At 44.2% G+C, this 25000-nt stretch overlaps 3 protein-coding genes across 9 annotated transcripts in view; all 3 read left to right on the top strand.

The window, feature by feature from the left end:
• The window catches only part of rnf19b (ring finger protein 19B), a 32509-nt gene extending 24658 nt beyond the window's left edge, over positions 1–7851 (top strand). The window contains exons 6-10 of the mRNA XM_063185289.1: positions 2675–2792; positions 3272–3412; positions 4411–4600; positions 6066–6200; positions 6596–7851. Of these exons, the coding sequence (XP_063041359.1) occupies positions 2675–2792; positions 3272–3412; positions 4411–4600; positions 6066–6200; positions 6596–7148 (1137 nt within the window). The 3' untranslated portion in view covers positions 7149–7851. The remainder of the gene's footprint in view (positions 1–2674; positions 2793–3271; positions 3413–4410; positions 4601–6065; positions 6201–6595) is intronic.
• Positions 7852–10732: 2881 nt separating this feature from the next.
• On the top strand, positions 10733–15494 carry ndufs5 (NADH:ubiquinone oxidoreductase subunit S5). The gene is made up of 3 exons (XM_063184718.1): positions 10733–10832; positions 13738–13957; positions 15169–15494. The coding sequence occupies exons 2-3, from the start codon at positions 13742–13744 to the stop codon at positions 15271–15273; spliced, it is 321 nt and encodes a 106-aa protein (XP_063040788.1). The 5' UTR covers positions 10733–10832; positions 13738–13741; the 3' UTR covers positions 15274–15494.
• Positions 15495–17874: 2380 nt separating this feature from the next.
• macf1a (microtubule actin crosslinking factor 1a) overlaps positions 17875–25000 on the top strand; it is a 328092-nt gene continuing 320966 nt past the window's right edge. For all 7 annotated transcript variants that reach the window (XM_063185302.1, XM_063185303.1, XM_063185304.1 and 4 more), the window contains exons 1-2: positions 17875–18111; positions 24342–24590. In XM_063185302.1, the coding sequence (XP_063041372.1) occupies positions 24356–24590 (235 nt within the window). In that variant the 5' untranslated portion in view covers positions 17875–18111; positions 24342–24355. The remainder of the gene's footprint in view (positions 18112–24341; positions 24591–25000) is intronic.

Genomic DNA, 25000 nt, shown 5'->3' on the forward strand with positions numbered 1-25000 from the left:
GGAGGTCTAAAACGAAGGCTCACGCAGACATAAACCATAATCAGCCTCAGTTGCTGGTGCCCCCCCCCCTTACCTTACCCACTTTTAACACTCTGATATACACATCAGATGACTCTCCTGCATATGTCTGGAATCCATTTTGCCCATCACTTGCATGTTACACTGGAGAGTCACTCTCTACCAGAGATTTAGCTCAGACCCATACACAGATGAAACAATATCTCCGGAAGGCCATAGCCAGTGCATAACAATATCACATACCTGTACACATCAAACGGATTAGAACTCAAGCAGGCATAAAACAGACACGTGAAGCATAATTTGACTCTGTTGTCTCTGCTGTTCAAACCCCCTCCCCCATAGACACATACTATACAAGATACTGTTGATAGCTTTGCTCTGCCCTTCCCTGCAGTTTGACACCTCTCTCCTCCGTTCATACCGTATGTGTCAGATGATGGTCGAGCCATACTCCGGTGTCGGTCCCTAGCAGGCATCAAGAAAAGACACAAAACCCAAACACAAACTTAAAGTATACTCTCACACAGACTTAAAACAAATTAGGCATAGTTGCCTCTGCTATTCAAGCCCTCTGCTACACCTTTAGCTGATACCCCCACTAGGGCTGCACAATTATGGAAAAAATCATAATCACGATTATTTTGGTCAAAATCATAATCACGATTATTAATCACGATTATTGATTTTTGCAGATTTTTTTGAAAATTACAACAAGATGAAATATAAGAAAGAATGAATTACATACGGGATGAGCAAAATAAAATTAATTGTAATAATTATGTAAAGGAAATAGCATGAAACTTAAGTGGACAGATTTCAGGCCAGAAACACCAGCCTGTCAGTATGTTCTGGCTTCAAGGACGCTCTCAAAAGTAGGTCGCTATTGCCACGATTAAATCACGATTAAAATCATGAGATCGATTTCACTATGTTATCACGATTTTGATTATTTTTCGATTAATTGTGCAGCCCTAACCCCCACCACCACTTGGTTGTCTCTTCGGTGACATGTGTCCGATGATGGCTGTGTCATACTGCGATTCCAGTCTTTGTGAGGTGTAAAGCACAGACTCAAAGACACAAACTCAAGTAGGCATAAAGCATAACCTCACACAGGCATAAAAAAGGGTTTTTTGTGTCTATCCCTGTCTATTTCTTTCTTCTAATGTATGGTTTATGTTGCTATACAATCATGTTTTCACATCAAAATACTTGTAGACAAAATAAATGCATTCATTCATTCCTTCATTCATTCATTCTGTCCTACCTACCGCATCTTTAGCTGACACCCTCACCCCCCATCCCCCTCACCCGTCTACCGCCTGCAGTTTGTCACCTCTCTCCTGTGACACGTGTCCGGTGGTGATCATGCCACACTCCGGTGCCACTCATTAATTAGCATCTGATTAGCGCTGACTCATCGGCTACAGATGGTGATAGATGGCTTCATTAGATATTACTGTGACTGTGTCACTTGTGTGTGTCTGTGTCATGTGTGTGTGTGTACACGCCTGTGTGTGCTTGCATATGTGCTTGTGTATGCTTGCGTGCGTGCGTGCGTGCATGCATGCATGCGTGCATGCGTCTGTTTGTGTGTCTGTGCCTATGTCTGAGTGTGCCTGCGTGTGAGGTTGCATGTGTGTGTTTGTGTTTTAGAGCGTGCGGGTCGATCTCTCATGAGATGAGACTAAACAGAGTTGAGAGGGAGTTGAACCCTCCTGGGGTGGGGGATGCCCTGCATTTGAACTCGGTTAGAAGTCAGATTAAGGGTGGTGGTGATAGGGAGTGAGGATGCTTTTGTTCCTCTGACAGACTTCTTTTGTTTTTGTGAAGTAAAAAACTGGGTCAGATTAGATAAATATGTGAGCTATCTGAAGCTTAAAACTTTTCACTATTGCTGACCGTGGCTCTTGGCACAGTGACAAGGAAGTGTATATTTATCTCACTTTTGTACATTGTAATGGAACTGAGCAGATTTGTGCTGTGTTAAAATAGTCTCATTTTAAGCTCTCCAAAGTCACAGTGGTAGGAATAACAAAGCCCCAAAGTCTGCCGGCAGAGCATAGCACAGCACAGCACAGCACAGCATGTCCCCTGCTTTGTTACGGTGACATCACAGTCAGTCATCAAGGCTTGAACTTACTTACACCCACAAATACTGTAAATGGTTTGTGTGGGAGCTGGGAAGGGCCTTTGTCAGCAAGAAAGTTCAAATTAATTAGCGCTGACTGCTGAATCGTATCACCAGAGCAAAAAAAAAAGTTTTAAAAATGAACCTGCTCTCTCAAGGTGTTTTTTTTAATGAAACTTTATTGGATCGTGACGTGACCTTGACTTACAAAGTCACCCCAGAGAGTAATTTACTTTGGTAGTTAGGCATGCCTGCTTTGTTGTTGTGCCTATTGAGAGCCTGGGGTTATAAATGAGTGGAATTCCTTCACTGAGAGTATCAACAACAGTTGACAGCCATTGCCACTTTTGTCTTGATGAAACTATAGAAAATGCGCAAAAATGTTTCTAAAACTCAGGTAAAACTTAAAACAATTTTTAATAATAAATTGACTGTGTAGTGAAAAGAGAACTTCTGTTAATTGCTTGGTAAATAGTGTGGATCTCACTGTATAGTGACATGTTTCTGACTGTTTTATTCCAGATCCACGCCCACTATGAAGGGAAGAAAGCATCAGCTCATCACCGCAGGAACCTTGCCATCACAGGAGGAGTGGCCCTGTCTGTCATCACTGCTCCTGTCATCGCTGCTGTCAGCGTGGGTAAGGAGACCTGGAAGCCATCTTTAAATTAAACCCTTTCCCACCTAGTACTAGAACCAGAGATACGTATATGAACACTACATGGCTTGTTTAGTCTTTTGGCATGGCCCAACCCTACCACCACAGACTTGGTCCAGTAGTTGTTAAGATGACTGTGGCCTGAACAAATGACTGTCAACATCCCTGAATGCACTTGACATTGTAAATGGTACACAAAGGACTTGTCAGTTACATGACTGAAGACAAAATCTATGTTGCTGTATTGATGAATGTACTTAGATATAAAAAAGATATTACAAAAAAAAATAATTGTATAAATGGTACACAAGGACAACAACAATCCACTTTTCAATGACGATTATAATAATAGATTGTACTGTATATTAGAAGGATTATAATGAATAACCCATTTCCCTCTGCCATGGTTAGTGATGACGTTGCCATTGGTCCTCATCATGCGGTTGCTGCTTGCTTGATAGGTATCGGCGTTCCCATCATGTTGGCGTATGTGTACGGTGTGGTGCCCATCTCACTGTGCCGCGGAGGAGGATGCGGAGTGAGTCGCGGCAAAGGAAACGGCGTGCGCATCGACTTTAATGAAGACGACGGCCCAATTACTGGTAATGAAGAGGCCCATGCACCATCTGGCTCGCATTCAATTATTTATATATTACTCACGACGCTAGTAGAAAAATCTATTGTGTCACACTCTGGGCTTTCTCTACGCTCTCCTTTGTCCTCTCCCTTTCTCTCTTCTTTATCTTTTCTTTTTCTGTCTCTTTTTCTCTGCTGCTGCGTGAGAGAGACAGAGCGTGAGGTAAAAAGGGAGACCTCTTTTTACATCACGCTCTCTCACACACAATTAGGTTAAAAGGGCTTTAATGCAAATAAAGGTATGAGTAATACATTGATAAATAATAATAATAATACATTCATGAATAGCACAAGATGAAAAACACATCCCTTGACGTAAACAAAATATATGGCAAGGGAATAAAACAAAGCTGAACAAACATATCTTTAAAAGGTGGAGCGTTCAAGTTGTACAATTATTGTAATTGGTTTAAGTGGTATGAATATTTAATTCTCATAGGAACGGTCCTCTGAAACTCAACCTGCAAAATTCAAAAAGTATTTGGAGGTTAGTTTTGCAGATGTAGTCTATAATTTATCTCCTTCTCTGCCCCTCTGTCTCTTTAGTGACAGAATTCTGGTGATTTCTGTAATCAGTCTCTCATATTTATGATTTAATTGGCAGAAGTCAGTAGTTTGCAGTAGTTAGTAGGCTTACTGTACGTTTTGCCAATTTGTATGTCATGCCTGTCATGTTTCTTTAGTGGCAGACGGAAGGGTATGACTGTATTTAGCATTAGCTTACCGTACGTTTCGCCAGTTTGTGTTTAGTATGTCTCTTTCACCCTCAGCCTGCGTAGTGGCAGATGCCGGGGTATTGCTGTGTTTATTATTAGTTTATGTTTTGTATACATACAGTATTCATCGTGTATGTCTCTTTCACCCTCTGTCTATGTAGTGGCAGACGCTTGGGTATGACTGTGTTCAGTATTAGTTTCTGTTTTGTACATTTATGGTGTATGTCTCTCTCACCCTTGCTGTGTAGTGGCGGACGCCTGGCGTGCCCTGAAGTCTCCCAGTCTGGGCGAGAGCAGTCTGGACGGGGCGGCCAGTGGCATGAGCACCACCACGCCCAGCGAGGCCGTGTCCGTGGCCCCCGGGCCCCTCACCGAGACGCCACACTTCAACACACTGGCAGGGGGCGCTCTCGGAGCCAGGGCCGGCAAATACAGCAGGTACAGTCGGGGACGGGTTAGGACTTTATGACTTCGCTATGCTGCCTCTCACAGGCCAATGCCATAACTGCACGGAGCAAGTCCAGAGGTGCACACCCTGCGTTCTTTCTATTATACTAACTCCCGTCCTCCCTTTACTTGTACTTGTGGCCTCGTCATGGCGTTGCAAGACATCATTGACGACAGAAGTTTAATTCAATATCTCATAAAAGTGTAATTCAAAGGTAATTTTCTCACAATTGGGATGTTGAATGGGGAGTGGGGTTTTCTCCATGGAGGCGGAGTGTCAGCGAAGTGTGAGTCCACAAGCACAGGTGGAGGAGGGGAGGTAGGATAATGTAGTGTAGGGATGCACGATGTGTCGGCCAGATGTATCGGTATCGGCCGATATTTGACATTTCTCAACACATCGGACATCGGTCCGATGGGTAAAACTGGGCCGATGTTAATGCCGATGTTTTTTTTTAATATGTTACGGTTCTAAAAGATTGAACTTGACGGTGACTTTCAATGTTTGTCTTCTAATTTGTCTATTTTTTATCAAATTTTATCACAGGGAGATAAAAAGTGTTTTTGGAAATAAGAGGACATTCAAAAATTCTGTTTGTTTGCATCATTGTCATCTCTTTAAAAAAAGTAAAGAAAAGAAAAACATCGATATCGGTTAATATCGGTTATCGGCCATAACCGCAATATCAATATCGGATATCGGTACCAGCCGAAATTTTTTATATCGTGCATCCCTAATGTAGTGTACCCCACTATCTCCATAGTTCTACATGAGAGATCACTTCCTTTCCAACCTCTAGGGTTGTTGAGGATTAAAACTACTGTAAATACTGCTGCTTTAGCACAACATTATGTAACTACTGTTTGTGTCACCGTACACACATAACATGGATTATACAGTATATGAATTACGCCCCATAAACACTATCAGATCTGCCGTATTCCATCAGATATGGTCATACACCATATGCCTCCATATACTATGGACTATGAACTCATATTATATAATAGTTAGGTTGAGTATATAGGCATACCAAGAGCATTTCAGTAGGGTAGGATCCCTCTATTCTCGTCTCATAAAGAATGGCAAAGATGGTAATACGATACGATACCCTTTACAATTTCCACCATTTAGGAACAGGTCTTTTGTGCAGGCAAGCCATGTTATTTCCATATAATTCGTACCACTTATATTTATCGCAATATGAAAGCATTTTTTGCTCCTTAATTTATTTAAAATGTGTGTTTACATATGTCTTAGACTGTATTAATATGTCGACTGAAGAAATAGCTGAAGTGATTTTTACAGTGCATTAATACCCGTGTGATGTATGTGTGATAAATGAATACCTATATTAATACCTGTGTGATGTACAGTATGTTATGTATGCATAGTTTACAGTGTATTAATAGCTGGTTGAATGATATGATGTGATGTGATGTGTGTGATCTCCAGGCTGGAGGTGAAGGGTGGTGAGCTGGGTAAAGAGGCGGCCATGCGGGAGACGGGGAGCCTGGGGGCCGGGAGTGACTGTGCCAGCACCAGAGGCATGGCCGGATCCATCACTTCCTCCTACACCATACCAGACCGGTACGCAGACACACACACACACACACACACACACACACACACACACACACACACACACACACACACACCATTGATACGCCATCTGCCATTGACTAACTGCTGATTACTGAATACTAAAATGCTACCTAAATAGACCTTGTGCCTTAGCTAACCCAGTCAGGTTTATACCAAATGGGACTTATTGACCTTTTTATATTATTATCTTGATGGAGATAATTTACTTAATGGATTGTGTCTGAATGCAGAGCAATGCACAAACATCATGCTCTTTCAAACCTCCTTTCTTCTTTCTGTGGAACCACAGCATTACACCAAGACTATGATATTACAGAAATGATCAATTCTATAGACACACATATTTCAAATGTCTCCTTCTGCTGGTGTCGTTGTTTTAGGGAAGGCACCAACCTGGAGATCCAGGTGGACATTGAGACCAAGCCTAGCCACCTGTGCCTGACCAGCGAGGAGGACCTCCTCCCGGCCACGGCGGCGGTGGCAGCAGCGGTGGCGGCTGCGGCGGCAGCGTCGGTGCCCGCGGGCTCGGCCATCGTAGCGGTGGCTGGAGAGGAGCCCCAGGACTGCAGCTCCCGGCGCGGCGGCGTGCTGAACGGCTCGCTCCTGGGCCTGTCGCCGGGCGTGTCCCTGCGCGAGGGCCTGCGCGACGTGACGCTGGCGCAGCCCGAGAGCATCCGCAGCGACCTGGAGATGTCCGACACGCAGTCGGACGACATCGCCGAGCTGACCTCGGACGACTGCGAGTCGCCCCGCGTCCCCCCTCCAACATCGTCATTATCGCACCTGTCGCGCACGCGCACGCACTCGAACCCGCCTCCCCATCCCACCTGCCGCTCTCTACCCTCCGCGACGGCCTCAGCTGCTGCTCCTGCTGCTAGTGCTGGCAGTGGTGACGGTCTGCACTGTCCCGATAACGTCATTCTGTACGTGTGAGGACCCCCCCCAAAAGAAAGGAACCAGAAGGGAAACGACAAATATTAAAATGCGACAAAAAACGGAGAGAGAATTTAAAGAGAGACTGACAAAAGTGAAAAAAAAATGGAGAGTGAGTGGATCTCCTTGAATCTGAATGATGCACAATCAGCCAGTCAGCCAAGTCCTATGTCTTACCCACCTGCTCTGGCTTCTTATTTTCTTTATAAAACATCCTTTTCCCACATTTGCTATTTATTGTTTGTTATTGTTATTATTACAACAACTACTATTATTATTGTTATTATTTTGTAAGTGAATCCTTTTTGCAAGCAAGTAAGCAGGCAGCCCATTGGATACACTATGTGCCACCAATTTCCCAGAGTCCTTTGGGCCGCCAGGGTGAACTTTGACCCTATGATGAACCTTTGACCCCACAACAGAAAGGGATTGGAATCTTAGCCTGGGCAGGGTTTTTATTATTGTTTTTATTGTTGTGCGTTTGCCAATGGGAGCAGCTCTGCTTTTCAGAGCCTGGTGTTGTTATGTGTGTGTGAGAGAGCGGTGAAGAGGTACGGTGGTCCTACCTCGCTTACAACTTGTACAACTTCTTCGGTTTACTTTTTTGTGTGCAAAAATGCCTTGGCTACTAAAGCAAAAATCTCAACACAGAAATAAGGAACAGAAAAACAACAAATGAATAAAAATGTAAAAAAAAAAAAAAGCCACAAAACACACACATAAAAACAAATTCATAACTGACACGGTTGGGCACATAGGGCCATGGCAGGAGGAATCTAATGTAATGGGCTAGTCATGCTTGTGGAGGTGGCTCATTGCCAAAGAGGTTTTGCTTTTGCTACTTTTTATTTGTCAAGTATTTATAACTGAATGGGTTTGAAGCTGGAAGAATGTTTGTGTACCGGTATGTATATTTACCCGCATGGCCTTGCGTGAATGAGTGAGTGTGTGAGTATGGCCGTGAGTGTGTTTGTGACCGAGACACAGAAATGGAGAGAGATGACGTTTGCACAGAGCCTACTGGTCAGCCGTGTATTTCACTGGCACAGATGAATTCAGATCTGCTGTTGGTGGCTAGACTGTTTTGTATGTAATGTATGTGACTGTGTCTGTTTAAGTATGTGTGCAGGCGTGCGTATGTGTGTGTGTGTGTGAAAGAGATCACAATTTCACTTGAATGGCTGACTCTGCCTTAATGACAGTGCTAGTGCCAGCACACACTGGTTCTGCATCAACCAGTCTTCACCATGAAATGAAGTTTGTGTGTGTGTGTGTGTGTGTGTGTGTGTGTGTGTGTGCGTGTGCGTGCGTGCGTGCGTGCGTGCGTGCGTGCGTGCGTGCGTGCGTGCGTGCGTGCGTGTGTGTGTGTGTGCGCGCGTGTGCACTGGATGTATGTGCTGTATGCGTATGAGTGTTACACAGGACTCACAGAGCCAATGGTCAGGGCCACTTCAGTGCTGAGTCCCCAGCTGAAGGGACACAGACAGCTGAGGTGGGATGGCCGCCCCGATGTGAATGTTGTCATGTTGTCACGTCCCACTGTAGTGAATAACTGAACATGAGTGAGCGCACAGGTGCACTTTACTGCTTTGTTTACCTTTATTTTGCTATACCCCCTCACCCCCCCACCCCCATATCTGCTATCTTTCAATCTGTTGTTTACGTGCGTCAGTGAAGAGATGATTTTTTTTTTAACAAAATACAGTGGCTCTGAAAAGGCCTAACCTGCACCCCAAATAAAGCATCTCTCCCTCACTCTCTGCTAAATCCTTTAAAGTGTACAGGTTTGCAGAGGTGTTGAATGAGTGAATGACATTCAGAAGTATGTGACCAGTAATTTTGTATTATGGCCAAGCTATTCAATCACAGTGGTGTAGTGTGAATGAACAAGTGTGCATGGACATGGAAACAAGAACGAATGAATGAATCGCTGAACAGAGCAGCAATACAGAATGTTGACAAAAAAAGAGAAAGATCTTGTATCTGATGGTATTGTGATTGTATGATTTTTCTGTGTCTGTTTCAGACTATATCATGAGACTGATGTTTTGAAACAAATAAAATATTCTTTTCTGTGGCAAAAAAAAATCCCTGTGATGACTTTATTTTACGATAAGATGAATTAGATAGTGTAAAGCCAAATGCAGATGAGTTGCTGTTTCACTTTAGGTATAAAGGCCAGAGCTGTTGTGTGTAGCCTCACACCATGTGCACCACACTAGTCATACTAATCATTGAAAAGACTTAACTGCCATCATAAAACATGGCTATGAAACTACACAAAATCTTTAATAATGCAATGTAATTTGATCATTGTGATTCTGGTAACAGCACATTTATAACAGGCATTGCCTTAACACATTTAAAATAACATCAAGACATACAAACTAAAACAATACCTTGCTTTTTTCAGGATAGGAGCTTTTATAGAGCGAGGTCCGAATAAGCATACTTAATAATATGTGGGTTGGCCAGCTGCGTGCAATAGGCTAAAAATAAAACCCTGAATAACACATACAAACACTTTAAACTATGGTCATGAACTGTGCTAGTGGAAACCACAAGCAACTTTTTGCTTTGCAGGTCAGCAGTAGGCCAGACTGTGATGTTGTCTGAAACTCAGTCTGGAGCCTCAGTGGAGTCTAGCAGCCTGGGCTCCAACTGTATATCAACCCTTGCTCTTGGTGCAGCAGTCGTCAGTGACTGCAAAAGCAGAGAGGAGCAGAAGTGCAGTGTGTGTGTGTGTGTGTGTACTCAGGGGCCGCTAACAGTTTTGGCTGGGCCCAGGACAAATTTATCTGAAAGCCCCCTCCCCATCTGAATACTTACAATACATGTACTACATGTATGAGGAACCAATTCTGGACCCCCCTCCCTTCCTGGGCCCGGGACAACTAACCCCTTTGCCTCCCCATGTCATCTTCCCTGTGTGTACTACAGTAGAGGACAGGACATATCCTCAGGGAGCCGCAGGCAGCAGTGATGCACCACATTACTTCCTATTGCCTCACCTGCTGTGCTGTACCTGTCTGTCCCAGAGATGGGGACCCTGCGCTGACAGATGGCTCAGCACGCTGCAGATAGAGCCATGAAAAAATAAAAGTGCATGTCTGGAATGATGAGTGTGTTGAGCTTGGTAGAGCTGGCGAACTGGCTGCGGGAATGAGCAGTGGGAATTCGGGAGACAGGTAGAGCCCAATGTTAGAGCTGTTAGTCTGTGATGATTGGGGTGATGTAGGCCTATGGTATTGGACAGCAGGCCAAAATGGTGAAGCAGCTGCGCAGGGCTGTACAATGCCTACTTAAATGAAATAATAGCCAGTCATAAGAAGTACATAGGTCCTACAAATGACAGTGTCTTTTACCGTACCACATCTGGGTGACATTTTCTTACTTTATTGCACTCTCTTGGCTAGGTAAAAGCTGTCAAGGGTATTTAGTTGATTTATCTAAGCTATAATAAGTGAACTCAATAACCATAAAATGCTTAGACAATGCATGCATGGCCATGGCAGGTTTCGGAGAGCCATGCATTTGCACCTTTGCGAAAGGCAGTTGTGCCCTCTAGTGTTGAGTAAAGGGAAAGAAAATGTACGACTGTACTTTGCGACTCATCGACAGATTTCCGGTGTGCCGTAAATTTTAGTGCGTCTTCAGAAGGTTAAGGTGACTCCGGATTGTAGGGTGAGATTTGTTCTTTTTCTTCGTTTTTATTGCGCCGATGTGCTTCATCAATTCATTATTCTGATAATTAGGACATCGAATTCATCACGTAGCTATATATTTTATAAATTGTTTTAGCTTAACTAGCAGAAAAGGAGCCAGACGGCCGTCCATGTTAGCATGTTTGCTAACGAGAGGAAGCATTCACCATTTGACGTTTCATCCACATTTTATTTGTGAGCCTCTTTTCAAAAGGCTGCTTGGCGTCATGTTAACACAACACACATGTCACACACGTCAGGGCTCATCCTGAACACTGCTTATATGATGCTTGGTGGTAGACCCTAAGGTAAAACGTCTGTTGGGTAGAATAGGATACGGGAGGATACTTTTTGTTGTTGCTGCACTCTGTTTGTTAGCAAACTAGACTACCTACTTGGTAATACTATGTGATCCGAGTTGGGAGGTAGCTATTAGAGTTCTGTATCAATGCGAACTCTAAAGTTCTTACTTTGTGGCAAAGTTGCTATGACTCGGATTTGGGTTTGGGTATTTTGTAGTTTGAGTTAAGTAGATTTGGTAGACTAGTAGTAGTAAATAGTAGTACTGTAGTGGATGTACAGCAAGACTTGAACATGAAATGGTATTTGGCCGAATGTACCGTTTTATTTTAGACAAAAACACACCACCATGCCGTGCTGAGTTCTGCCGTCTTCTGAAAGCCTTCTCCAGGGAGCCTGTGTTAACACAGAAAGTCTTCGATCAACTGGCCAATTTGTCAATATTTATAATGGACTATAGTTTGCTGTCAATGCTGTCATTCCAATGTATAGCATCTTTGAATAGCCAGTAAAGTACACTTGTGTTAATGGCAGAATTAGCTTTTTTGCTTGGTGGATTGATCTAGCCTCGCACCACAGGGAATAAACTTAATCCTAGCTGGGCCATGATTCTGGCTTGACTGTCCTCAATTTACACCGATCTGTCTAGTTTTGAAGCTGTGTACGGGGTCCTAGGGATGGGCTAAGAACGGTGGCAATACCGTTTGAATTCTAATCGTGGGTTCCATAGATTTGCCTATGGTGTGAGACCAGATTATACATTTAATCTTGGAGTCTGCCCTGCCAGACTATTCTTTGAAACATGTAAGTTATACTATGCAGTAAGGTAAGCGTACCCATTAAGCCCATGTACCCTTTAAGCCCACTTTCAACTTTGAGGTTAATTTAAAGAAAGGGAAAAGGTGAATTTTGTTGTTCATCACCCTATCCAATTAAAGGGTTAAGTAACTGACAAAATGTTTTTTATTGCAAACAAATCACATTTTTTATCGTCGAGTTATCCCCGTCCAAGTGAACCCAGTCTCAGGACTACTGACAAGAAGTTGCCTCAAAACTTTGCTGTTTTGGGACATGTCAGAAATCATAGCATTTCAGCTAGTTTAAGTAAAATATTTTGAAAATACTTTCATATTTAGTGAACTAAGAGGTAAATGTAATGATTTTTATATATATACATGCAGTGTTTTATTAAATTATAGCATTTCCCTTCAAATGGAAAGATGTGTTTTATGAGCGAGCAAACGCCGATATTCTCTTGATACAACCACACACCATCTTTATCTTACTCTACCGTAAGACTTAAGGTGGTTAGGTATGAATTCTAAGCATATTCCAGTTTGTTTGGCATTGATCTTTAAAGAAATGCATCATGAAATGTTTTTGTGGAGTTGATTATTTCCATAAAATAGCTTTTTGTATAGGCGGGCTTAATGGGTACAAGGTGGGCTTAAATGGTACACCCCATTGAAATGCATGCAAGTTGGCATGCATGCTAATGAAAAATGCCTTTGAGGGACATAAAAAGTGCTGTACAATCTGAAGTAGTAGGTCAAAAAGGCGTAATGTAATGAACTAACAATAATCAATAAGAAAAAATAAATTTCTCTGTTTGGATGAAGAATTTTATGAAGTATATGTAGTAACAGATGCTGTAATGTTTTAGTTAGGTTTTATGCATTATTTTTTAGCAAATCTTACATTTTGGAAGAATATTTTGATCTGAAACCATTTATGCCATGTAGGCTACACTGTTTAAACTCAACTCACACACCTCACCAGGTATTTTGATAGAGAAATAACAAGTGGGCTTAAATGGTACCAAAGGTACCATTTAAGCCCATTCAGACTTTTCACTTTTCTCGTAAAAAATCTTCATATTGTACTTTGAAATATTCATCAATTCAGTGATAAACATTGAGAAGAGAGGTAAATCTTACTATCTAAGAAATCATTTCACAAAAAAATTGTGTGAAGATGATTGAAAAATAAAGAAATTTAGATTTTGGTGGGCTTAATGGGTACGCTTACCTTAGCAGTGTAGTTGTTACTAGCCTGATTATCATCAATGTTCAAATCCCTTCCAGACTTGGTCTGACCAAGAGCATAACAATTAACATTTCCCAAACGGTATGGTTGACCCTCCTCCCTTGGTTTGCTTATGGTTGTTTGCTTACCGACAAAGTGGGGGGAGTTCCTGTATTTTCGAGAACCCAGAAAGTACTTGCATTGCTCTTGACCTGACTAGTTGCAACGCTGAAAGCGTCACTGGAGGCCACAGCCTGGCTAAGTTGTTACACCCTATTTAAGGGTGTATTTGGCTATGTTTACAAGATGGTTTTAATTCCGAAATAATATTACCGTTGAGTTTGCTTTAACCTTTCATTTAATTCTGAATTGTGAAGTGTGACGTTTTCAAAGAGCTTTACACGATCTCTGTCTCATTGGGTGGTAGTACAATGGAATAACTAGTGTAACTGCTATGTAATTTCATGTGCTAGTTCTGTAATTACACCATGAATTTACTTTTACTTTTGACACCTGGTATTCATTCACCCGTGTCACGGTGTCTCCCCATTACCTTTCAGCATCATGCCGTTCGTGGACATTCAGGGGAAGTTGGGTATCAACCTAGACAAATGGATGTTGGCCCAGAGCGGAGAGCAGCCTTACAAGCGTGCCACGCGCTGCCATGCCTTCGAGAAGGAGTGGATCGAGTGCTCGCACGGCATCGGCCAGACCCGTGCCAAGAACGAGTGCAAACTAGAGTTCGAGGACTTCTACGAGTGTGTACATCGTCAAAAAACGGTAAGCATGTGATGGAGTGACCTTCACTAGATGTGTGGGTGTACTCTGACTATCACGCCAAATAGCCAAGTGCTGTGGTGTAACGGTCAGAGCCCCAGTTTAGTACCCTAGGTACTGGTTAAGAGTTCCAGGTGGGTAAATCCTACTTTCCGCAGTGAAGAAATAATCCTGGATGGGCAGCCGTGGCCTAGTGGTTAAGGAGATGGGCTTAGATCAGATGGTTGCAGGTTCGTAACCCACCCTTCCACTCCCTAACTCACTCCTGGCTGAGGTCCCCTTGAGCTAGGCATCTAACCCAACACTGCTCCAGGAACTGTAACCAATTCCCTCTACTTAAAATAACTTAGTCACTTTGGATAAAAGCGCCAGCTAAGCGTGATACAATGTTCCAAGAAGTTAAGTGGTCCTCTGAAGTTAAAGGCAGCATGATGCAGTTTGTTGTGATGACACCTGACATCAGACATTACAGTAGCCGTGCTTGTCAATTGGGGAAGACATTTTTTTACAATCCGATTTTCTGTGACTGATGTCATGAGTGAAATTTCATGTATGAAAGTCTGAGGAATTACAAATACAAAATTGTCAATAAGATGATCCATTTCTGATTAGTGAGTGTGTGTGTGTGTTTGTGTGTGTGTGTAAATCAATGTAACATCTAGTCTATTTCACATCCATTTAACCCACCAAACTGTAGGCCAGGGATGTCATACTCAGGCCCGGGGGCTAAATCTGGCCCGCGGAGTCATTTTATTCGGCACCCGAGATCATTTCAAATGTGTATTACAGTTGACCCGCATACACCATTAATGTATAGCGTAACAAGGCAACAATGGATGCCAAATAGCAGAGTTCAGTGGTAGAACGTCAGTATACCTTCGTCCCAAAGCCTACAGATGTGGTAGTGCCGGGCTATAGGCCTAGCAAGGACAGAAAACATTACAAAAACAACACATTTCATTATCCTAACTCCCATCCACGACCTGTGCTTGTGGCCTCGCGCTTCACTGATGCCGTGCTGTTTCCCTGCGGTCAGCGTAGCTACATCAACTTTTGGCAACATCCTGATTGTAAATGAGAAAATTACTTCTGAATTGCTTTTTTACGAGATATTGAACTGAACTTCTGTCATCAATGAAGTCTCGCGACGGATAATGGATAGACCCCATAGTAACCTGAACCCTATTTTCTCTCTGTCTCCTCTCCTCCTCCAGAGCAAGAGGCTCTATGACATCAGGCAGCAGCGGGACAAGCTGGTCAAGGAGGGCAAATACACACCCCCTGCCCACCACGCTGGCCAGGACGACACAAGGCCGTGAGCACCACAGGAGAGGAGACGCACCACCATACCAGACCAGACCATACTGTACCAGCCATCCATAGAGTAGTGTGCCACGCGCCCACTTCCCATCTCCTCTCCTCCACACTTCTCTAGGTCTCCTCTGGGACCTGTGTAACATAATTAAATAAGTATTGTGTTAATATTGCTTTGCTGTCCTGTTGAAATATGAAAATAAAAACATATATATATACATTCTGAGGGAAGTTGTAAGTGATTATTTTATTCAGGAATGTCAACAGTTATACAATTACGAATATTGATTGTTGTGATATATTCAGCAAAACCTAATACGCTACTCTTGCAGTATGAATTTGGAACAGTAAAATATACATGAATGTCACATTTTTGTGCATGGTCCAAGTGGCCCTTTTTCACATGTGTAGGATGTCTGGTACCTTCTGCTGGACTCCTTGAAAAGTAGAGCATGATAGTGATAGTACATTATCGTAGGAGGAAAGAGGAAATCGGTTGATGTCGTAAACTGATGGCCACACGGTGTATGTGGCTGTATAATAGGCCTAGGACAAACTCTCGGCCGAGGTGAAATCAAATCAACATGAATGTGAAAGCAACTGAAACTTTCTGAAACTTTTTTTTTTTTTTTTTTTAAGTAGGCTATTATTTATTCTATAGCATCTACTGCAAGATCTCTGTTTTTTTTCAATAATTTATAAACATGGCCATATCTGTTGTGAGCAACGACGACCTGAACCAACAGATCATTGCAGAAGTGAGGTTACAAGTCAAGATCCCTTGACCTACATCGAGACGATCCGCTAGATGATGGGGAAGAATTCTTGGAAACTACAAAGTACATGGAAAACCTACATGCACTTATATGTTCATACACTACTTTCTATGCGCTGCATAGTGTCCATACTTCAGCAATACCAACATTTCACAAATAGTTGAGAAATTTTCTGAATTATTTTAAAATGAAAAGTAAAAAAAACAGCAACAGTAGGCCTATAATATGAAAGCCTATTGGCCTGCTTCTTTGATGAAACATTTCAACAGTGTTGCACCATTTCTGAAATTGCTTGGCATGCTTATTTTTAAGAGGGAGAATTGTGGAGTCTGGGAAATAACAGTATGGTGTTGGGAATGTGCATGTGGGGCATTTCAAATCAGTATTTAGCCGCCATTTGGACATCCTGTCCTGAGGTCATTAAGACATTCTTAAAAAATGACTCGATGATTATGAACACCAGTGCCTTTTCCATCTTCTTATGTAATCGCTCATGTCCTGTGTGGTCTACATGCCGGCACAGAGTAATTGGAAGGGTTGCAAATCAAAGTGCTGCACTCTGCAGCCACTTCAATAGACATCGCAATTCAATTTACAGCGTCTCTTTCCAGACTGATGTGATTAAAGAGTGGTCGACACGTGGTCGCCAGATGGCGCTGAAACACAATCAAATACAAGGCTACTTTTGATTTTTCCTCAAGGATTTCCATCCCAACCTCAGTGTCCGGCCCACGCCTGATAGATTGGCTTTAGCTGAGGACAGAATTCAGGAAGCATATGAAAAAAAACCCTGTGTAGCCTACTCGTTATTAACTGTTGAAAATGAATAGTGAACTGTACAATTTGGTGGGCAGGTCGCATGAGGAACAGGTCTGATAATAGACCCAAATCACGAGGCCCTTATTAGTGGTAAAATTGGATTCAATTGAAGAGCAACGTGCGTCACGACTTTTGGTTCTTCTCATTGAAGCCGCATACAGAAGGCATGTCACACACAAAGACATATTACATTAAATTATCTGAGTTGTCGTGTGTAACACAAAGGACAGGAGTCATGTATAGGACAAATACAGAAACCGTTGGGCCTGCAAAGTAAAATGCATGACGCAGGCATGGGATTGGCTACACGGATATCCTGCACGCGCCAGAGGTGCAGGTCCACACTGGGAAGGCTGTCAACTGTTTCGTTTCTGTAGGTCATTCATCCTTAATGCTGTTGTTTGACTGGAACATCAGCCAGGTCAGCAATTTAATCTTGCACGTAGCGTAATTCTGCGTGTGAACAAGCCTGCGCCTGGCAGATCAATTCCATCAGGATCCACCGAAGGTAGTACAGGTGGATGCAGGTGGAACATTATGCAGATGTGTCAAGCTTTATCACGCCCTTATTTTTTTTTACATTTGGCTGGGCACTGACCACAGACTGAGGCGCATCATTTGCCTCGTGCCCAAGGGAGGATGCCATAGTAAAATAGACAGAATATGTAAGACTGGACGTCAACAACGATAAAATAATAAAATCATATGCACTCATCATTCGGGGGAACAGGCAAAGCTAGGACAATGAAGATTATTTTAGTGCCAATATAGTATTGGCTACCAGCTGCGAGCCTAACTGTCCTGATTAATTCGTTGATCTCTGCTGTCTTTATTTGTACTGTAAAAAACGCTCACAGAGAGAAGCCCCTATAACCACAGTTTAACTTATTTGTGCCGGGTAGAGGCTCAACTAATGAAAGCCTTCAGACAGCGTGTGGGAGAAAGGAGAGCGATAGCCGGAGAGTGAGAGAGAGGTGGGGGTCGGAGAAGGAGAGAGCGGGCTAGAAGGAGGGAGGAAAGGACTGAAAAGGAGGGGAATCGCCAGCCATTACCGAATCACACTCTCGGTACCCTGTTCTTCCGTATACCGGGTCGGTACAAACGGCAAGACTGCTGTCTTTAGGAGGCCCATAACTGGGTGAGAAGAGCACCGGCTACGGTGTCTGTTGCGAGGAAGCGGGCGCGTGGAACCACCGCATCCCCATCTGTGCCATCTCCACATTCGGTTCCGGAGGCCAAGGCTATCCGGTAAGGTGGTCCAAATAGCTCTTCTCAGTAATGGTTGTGTGGGCAATGAGGCCATCCTCTTCATGCTGTTAATTTGGAAATTAAGCTACCATCGTGAGTGGGCCGTTCCTCACACTGTTCGTTGAACTGTGTTGTAGGCGTTTATGATTTTTGAGTTATTATTTTTCACCAGCCACAAAGGATGTGCGTAAACGGTGGTTAGTTTATGAAGCATCTGTTAAACGGTAGCATCGTGAGTGTAAAAACGTGAGGGGGTTCTGTCTGGTTTGAGCCGCGTGTGCACTAGTAATGCTATATAGGCAGGCAACACTGCTCTTTCGGTAAATCGTAACGTTTACGCGTTAAAATATGACCGTGAAAGCACAGCAAACCAACCCATCTGAACCAGCCTTTCCCAACAAAGAGGTTCTCTCATGTTTCTGAAATCATTGCTGCCTGCAGCACATATTCACGGTGCTATAGGCTACTAACTCTTTCCATTCCGGCCAGAGAGGAACCCCTGGTTCTTTGATGGTCAGAAATACTTCTCAGTTCGTAGGCGCATTCCATTGGTTTGTGCCAGCGCATTGGCTAACACCGTATAAATGAACCATATTTCGCTGTCACTTTTCCACAGTAAGGGAGTTGGAACGACCTGTGATTTGAGTGTATATATTCGCAGTCTTGATTACAGACCAGTGTGTGTTTCTATTTGAACAAGTCGGGTAATTTGTCAGCGAGAGAAAATGAGACCGTACACGTTCCCCAAAAAGCAACTTCGCATTTCATTCTCCACACCCATGTGAGGCTGAAACTACAGGATGTCAGAGAGAGAGAGAGAGAGAGAGAGAGAGAGGGGACGAATTGGACAGAACACAATTTGGCTATGCATGCTGATTCGCTCCAGATGGTTGGACGCCCCTGGTGCAAGCGACCGTATGCACGACACCACACTGTCTGTCCTTCTGTTCATGTATGCAAACCTTTGAAAACACCTATAGTTTTGCCTACTCCCTCTCTGCATGCCTCCTTGGTATAGAAAACTACATCTCTGGCATAACGCTCTCTGCTCTTTGCCTGTCTCTCCACAGAGGGGACCGCAGCCAATATATTCCCCATATGCCTCTATGTGGCTGCCAGAAGTGCACCAGTATAGATCATAAAACCAAAATACAACCCGTTCCGGTCAGTCGTAATTTATTCGCTGTTAATTGGGAGTTATCACTCATGCCAGTGAATGAGAGCAGGCACATCCGGTGCTGGAGAAAGTAGGGTAAATATTCTTGTAGGCTACGGTAGGAAACTCCTGCTCTGCGCATAGCCAACATAGTAGCTTTCCCCACCATGTACAGTGTCAGTTTACTATAACTGAACGTGATACATTTAGGGTAAAACATCTTTGAGTTATCCCATTTGTATGTATAATTGTCCGTGGTATTCCGTTGAGAATATCAAATTCCCCTGGGAGTCACAGTTGTTAGAATGCACTGTGCATTATGACAACTGGTCGTTATTGATGAACAGGTTAAGGTATGCATGCCGATGTGATTCGTTTCTAACACTGGCAAATATGGTATACTAATATAGACAGATGGTTTGCAACACTGCAACTGGCAGTGTGCAAAATATTTCTCTGTGTTTCTGCACTTAACCCAGTTTAGCCAGCCAGACTTATTTTTTGTGTCTCAGGGTCACAGTTGATGATAAAGAGAAGCAAACGCTAGAACTAGAGCCAAGAGGTGGGAGACACTATAAAGAATGTGGAGCAGAGTAATTTGTCATGCACAGGTGTGCATGTCTGCCTGGGTGCGTGTCCGAGAGTGAATCAGTGTTTTGTGCTTCCAAATGCCATACATTGTCACTGAAAAAAGCTGAGGCAGAAATAATTGAATTAGAAGTTTTGTTGTTGATGTCCCCCAACAAGCGATTTGTTTTTCGCAGTGTAGCGTGCAAGCATAATGACACAGCGTGATTCAGCAACCCCTCTCTGTCACTATTTATACTCTTTTTGCCCGCCACAGACCACACACACACACACACACACACACACACACACACACACACACACACACACACACACACACACACACACACACACACACACACACTTGCGCACGCACACACACACCAACACACACACACTTGTGCGTGTGCGCACACACACACACACATCTCTCTCTCTCTCTCTCTCTCTCTCTCTCTCTCTCTCTCTCTCTCTCACACACACACACGCACACACACACACACACACACACACACACACACACACACACACACACACACACACACACACACACACACACACACACACTTGCGCACGCACACACACACTAACAGACACACACTTGTGCGTGTGCGCACGCACACACACACACACACACACACACACACACACACACACACACACACACACACACACACCACAAATAAATCATAATGTTCAGAGACACTACAATGGAACTAAAACCCACAAACTGCACACTGCACAAACTGTACAAGTCTACAAAACACCATTCGTGATTTAAGCCTCAGACATACAGACAGACAGATAGATAGACAGGCAGGCCATGTTGGAGATATTAGTATGGGTCCCAGGGCCTTTTGGGTAGGCCAACCAAACCAGACAAACAAAGGATGCTGGAGAGAGAGACATGCACTGAAACTTAAGCCATTGGGCAAAGTTACCACACTCTGAGCAGGGCAGGCCATTACAGAGTGCCCTGCGAGACCGATGACTGCCCAGTGGTATTGATTGGGGCAGAAATCCCACCCTTTCCCAGTGAAACCCCTCTCCGATTGCCTCCTACAAATAGACGACGAGGCTCAGATACTTCTTTTGCTGCTGACTCCACCGCACAGCACGGAACAAAGATCGATAGGCACGTTAACAAAGGCCAATTTGCTGAATAGATTGTGCACGATGATGTACATTTATAATCAGCCCTGCATATCTTCATAAGAGGTTTTTTGTAGTTGTTGTTAACTAACAACTTGAAGATCATTGCAGCAGCCACTTAGTTGATCTAATCGATTATGTGTTCCTGGGTATAAGTGTCTTAGATTGTGTGTGTGTGTGTGTGTGTGCGCGTGTGCGTGTGTGAGAGTGTGCGTTCAAGTGTGTAATATGTGCTGACCTGCTTGTGGCTGGTTCAGTCCCGCACCTGCCGTAGACTTGTGAACCTGCTGCAACTTGCATTGACATGTTAGAATTAGCCCTCTACCCCCTGCGATTCAAGACCTTCCCCCAATTCCCCCGAAAATGGCACCTCGCGTTCAGGGTGTATTATATGAGGCACTTACTCGGACTGCATGATACTCAGAAAATAACAGCATTGCAATAACATCTTTGCTGCATGTAGCGATAATGAAATGTTCTCCAATGAAGAAGGCTTTCAGCGTTGTGTTTTTATTGCTAGACTCTAGACAGCAACCAGTCTGTGTGTTGGGGTATGGGTTTGATTTGCCAGATGAATTTAAATCTGGCATGGAAAGGCATGACTCATAAAAATGTACTATTTATTTCGGAAAAAAACATTCCTTGAATTTTTCGCGTAACTACAGTGTTTATTAAATAATATGCCGTTAGTACATATCAACCACCTAAATACCGACAACTTTCTACAGACACTGCATGCTGTTTGCTGGCTGCTGTAGTGTTGCAGTGACAGTGACACACACGCACACACGCACACACACACACACACACACAGGGGGTAGTCAGGTTGAGTCAGAAGTCAGGTGAATCCAGCAGGGACAGGACAAAGAGAGGAGAGGTGGAGGAGAGAGGAGAGTAGGGCAGAGGGGAGGAGGAGAGGAGAAGCGAGGAGACAAGAGGAGATGAGAGAGAAAAAAACAGAGGAGAGCAGAGAGGAGAAAAGAGGAGTGAAGAAGAGAGCAGGGCAGAGGAGAGGCAAGAGACAGAATGAGAGGAGAGCAGAGGAGAGAAAAGAGGAGAATAGAGGAGTTGATGGCAGAGGAGAGGAGAGATGAGGAGAGAGAAAACCAGACGAGAGACAGAATTAATAGACTAAGAGGAGAGCGCACAAAGACCCGCTCCCAAATCTGCTGAGCTCAGACGATCGATCCAGCCCTCGGGCTTGATGGACAGGCCCCCCTCTGCTGGTCCCAGGGGCCCCATCCCGTCCAGCTGATCGCAGCCAAACTGAGGGCTCTCTGGGGCCTCTATACCCAGCCCCGGGGCCCCTGGCACTGGTTCACTCCTCTCCTCCCTCTTCCATCAGCTCACAGGCATTATTAATAGACGAGCAACGCAGGCCCCTTCGATGCACACATGCTAGGTCTTTCATCTGATGTTCTGTCTCTTCTCCTCCACTCTCCTCTCATCCTTTCTTCTCGTCTTGTCTCTCCTTGCCTGCCATCTCCTTTCATACTTTCTCCTCTCTGGTCCACTTCCCTTGTCTTCTGTCCTTTCATACTTTCCTTTCTTTGACTCTCCTCTCCTATCTGCTTCTCTCTTGTCCTTTACTCATGCCTTTACTCATCTCTCATTATTTCTCCTTTGACTAAATCCTTGTCTCCTCCTCTGCTCTCCTCACCCATCCTGCCATCTCATGCTTTCCCCCTCTCCTCTCCTGTTCTTTTCTGTTCTCTTCTATCCTATCATTTCCTCACTTTTCCACTGCATTCATTTTCTTGCCTCTCCTCTCCTCTCCTCTCCTCTCCTCTCCTCTCCTCTCCTCTCCTCTCCTCTCCTCTCCTCTCCTCTCCTCTCCTCTCCTCTTGTCTCCCCTGTCTCCTCTCGTCTCATCTCATCGTCTCTCCTCCTTCTCTGCTCCCATCGCCTCTCCTCTCCTTTCCTCTCCTCGTCTCTCTTCCTTCTCTGCTCCCATCCTCCCATCTCTCCATCCTCCTCTCATACTTTCATCCTCTCCACTCCTCTCAGAATCTCACACTTTTATCAGTTTTTATCTCACTTTTATCACCTCTTCTTCTTTTATTTTCTACTGTCACCTCTACATTTTCTTTCTTTTTTGTTTTTTTCTGTACCTCAGTCCCTTCCATATCTCTGGTTGCTTGACACTCCTTTTACATGTACAGTACAGTACGTACAGTATGGATATTTTTGTGAATGCATCCATTTGGGATGCATTTTCTTGTTTACACATAAACTCTTGTTAACAGATAAATAGCATTTTAGGAATCTCCTCTTGAAGTTTAAAAAAATATCCGTTCAGGGAGCTAAAATGCAACTATTGCAATAGTGTTTTATTTTTTATCCATGTGCCTTGTCTATATGCGACCAGATAAAAATGTAATCATTTGCTCCTTTTGTCATTTCCAAAAATTTGAGAATTTCACAAAATTTCATCAAAATCCCTTAATAATATTTTGAGTTATCCTGCTGACAAACAAACAGACAGACAGACAGACAAACCAACGCGACCGAAAACATAACCTCCTTGACGTAGGTAAATATTTGCATGAGTGTAACCAAGTACTGGGTCATTTTCACCCAGCACTCCACAGCACACCGTGCTCACTGCACACAACGAAATTGCATTTATGCCTCACCCGTGCAAGGGGGCAACCTCCAATGGCGCCCCAAGGGAGCAGTGCGACAGGACAGTGCCATGCTCAGGGTACTTCAGTCATGGAGGAGGATGGGGGACAGCACTGGTTATTTACTCCCCTCCACCAACCTGGCGGGTCAGGAGTCGAACCGGCAACCTTTGGGAGAGATATGAATGACACATGAACTGTTTACACACATACTGTATATCTGTGTATCTATACTGTATATCCATCCTCTGCCTCCTCCTTTCTCACATGTGTTAAAGCAGTGTTTTGTCATGACAAATCTGACAGCCGTGCTTTTCCATGGCCCTGCATTATTCATGACTAAATGGGATTATGGCCTATGCTGATGAATTATACAATGCTGCGGAGTGACTGACTGTTCAACTCTACTCCTCTTATCGGGCTTGACCTTAATTTTTTCCTTCCGTCCATCCCCCCTCCCCTATTCTGTGCCGGCGATCTATCCCTCTCTCTCTCTACTCTCTCTTTTCCTCTCTCTCTTTCTCTCCCTCTCTCTCTCTCTCTCCTTTCCCTCTTGTCTCTTGCCTTCCTCTCTTTTCCATTCTCTCCTTTACTCTCTCTCTCTCTCTCTCTCTCTCTCTCTCTCTCCCTCTCCCTCTTTCTCTCACTCTCTTCTCTTCTCTTCTCTTCTCTTCTCTTCTCTTCTCTTCTCTTCTCTTCTCTTCTCTTCTCCTGTCTTTTCTGTTTCTCAGCCCCCCGTGGCGAGATGCTGTCCTCGGATGACGAGAGCCTGAGTGAGCGCTCGTGTGTGAGCGAGCCGTCCTTCCGCAGCGAGCGCTCAGGCTCGTCCTCGCCCTGCCCCGGCGGCGGACACGCCCCCCACGGACACGGGCCCCCCGGCGACACGCTACCCTGGAACCTCTCGCGTCATGAGCGCCGCAAGCGCAAGAGCCAGGACTCCGTGCTGGACCCGGCGGAGAGGGCGGTAGTGCGCGTGGCAGGTAAGGCGCTGTGTCAATGTGCTTTCCTAATGTTGCCCGTATGTCTCCCAAACGTCATGTTCAGTAGCCTCATTGCACAGATGGGCACGCCGACAGGCCCGTTCACTCATTGCTGAAAAGACTCAACTACATCATAACAACATTGCTATGACATTACAGAGAGCCTTACGTAACAGATTAAGACATGGTCATTACAATTGTGGTGTCAGTAAGGTTATAACATAGGCTCTGCGCAAAGCAAGGCTGAGTAGTTTTGGGCCTGGCAGAGAGGGCATCAATGTTCTTTCCTCATGTAGTAGCGGCTCCAGGATTTTTTTGTTGGGGTTGCTATACCAACGCCTCATACAAATGTGGTTGCGACTGAGCTATGGGCCTAGAAATTTAGCATTGTGCTTTCCCACCTGTGCTCC

This window comes from Engraulis encrasicolus, chromosome 20, assembly GCF_034702125.1.
Source record: "Engraulis encrasicolus isolate BLACKSEA-1 chromosome 20, IST_EnEncr_1.0, whole genome shotgun sequence".
Classification (NCBI taxonomy): Eukaryota; Metazoa; Chordata; class Actinopteri; order Clupeiformes; family Engraulidae; genus Engraulis; species Engraulis encrasicolus.

Excerpts from the sequence above, each read along its gene's own strand:
- ndufs5 (XM_063184718.1), top strand. The coding sequence starts at position 13,742 with ATGCCGTTCGTGGACATTCAGGGGAAGTTGGGTATCAACCTAGACAAA. Across the intron at positions 13,958-15,168 it reads GTGTACATCGTCAAAAAACG|AGCAAGAGGCTCTATGACAT; the intron begins GTAAGCATGTGA and ends CTCCTCCTCCAG.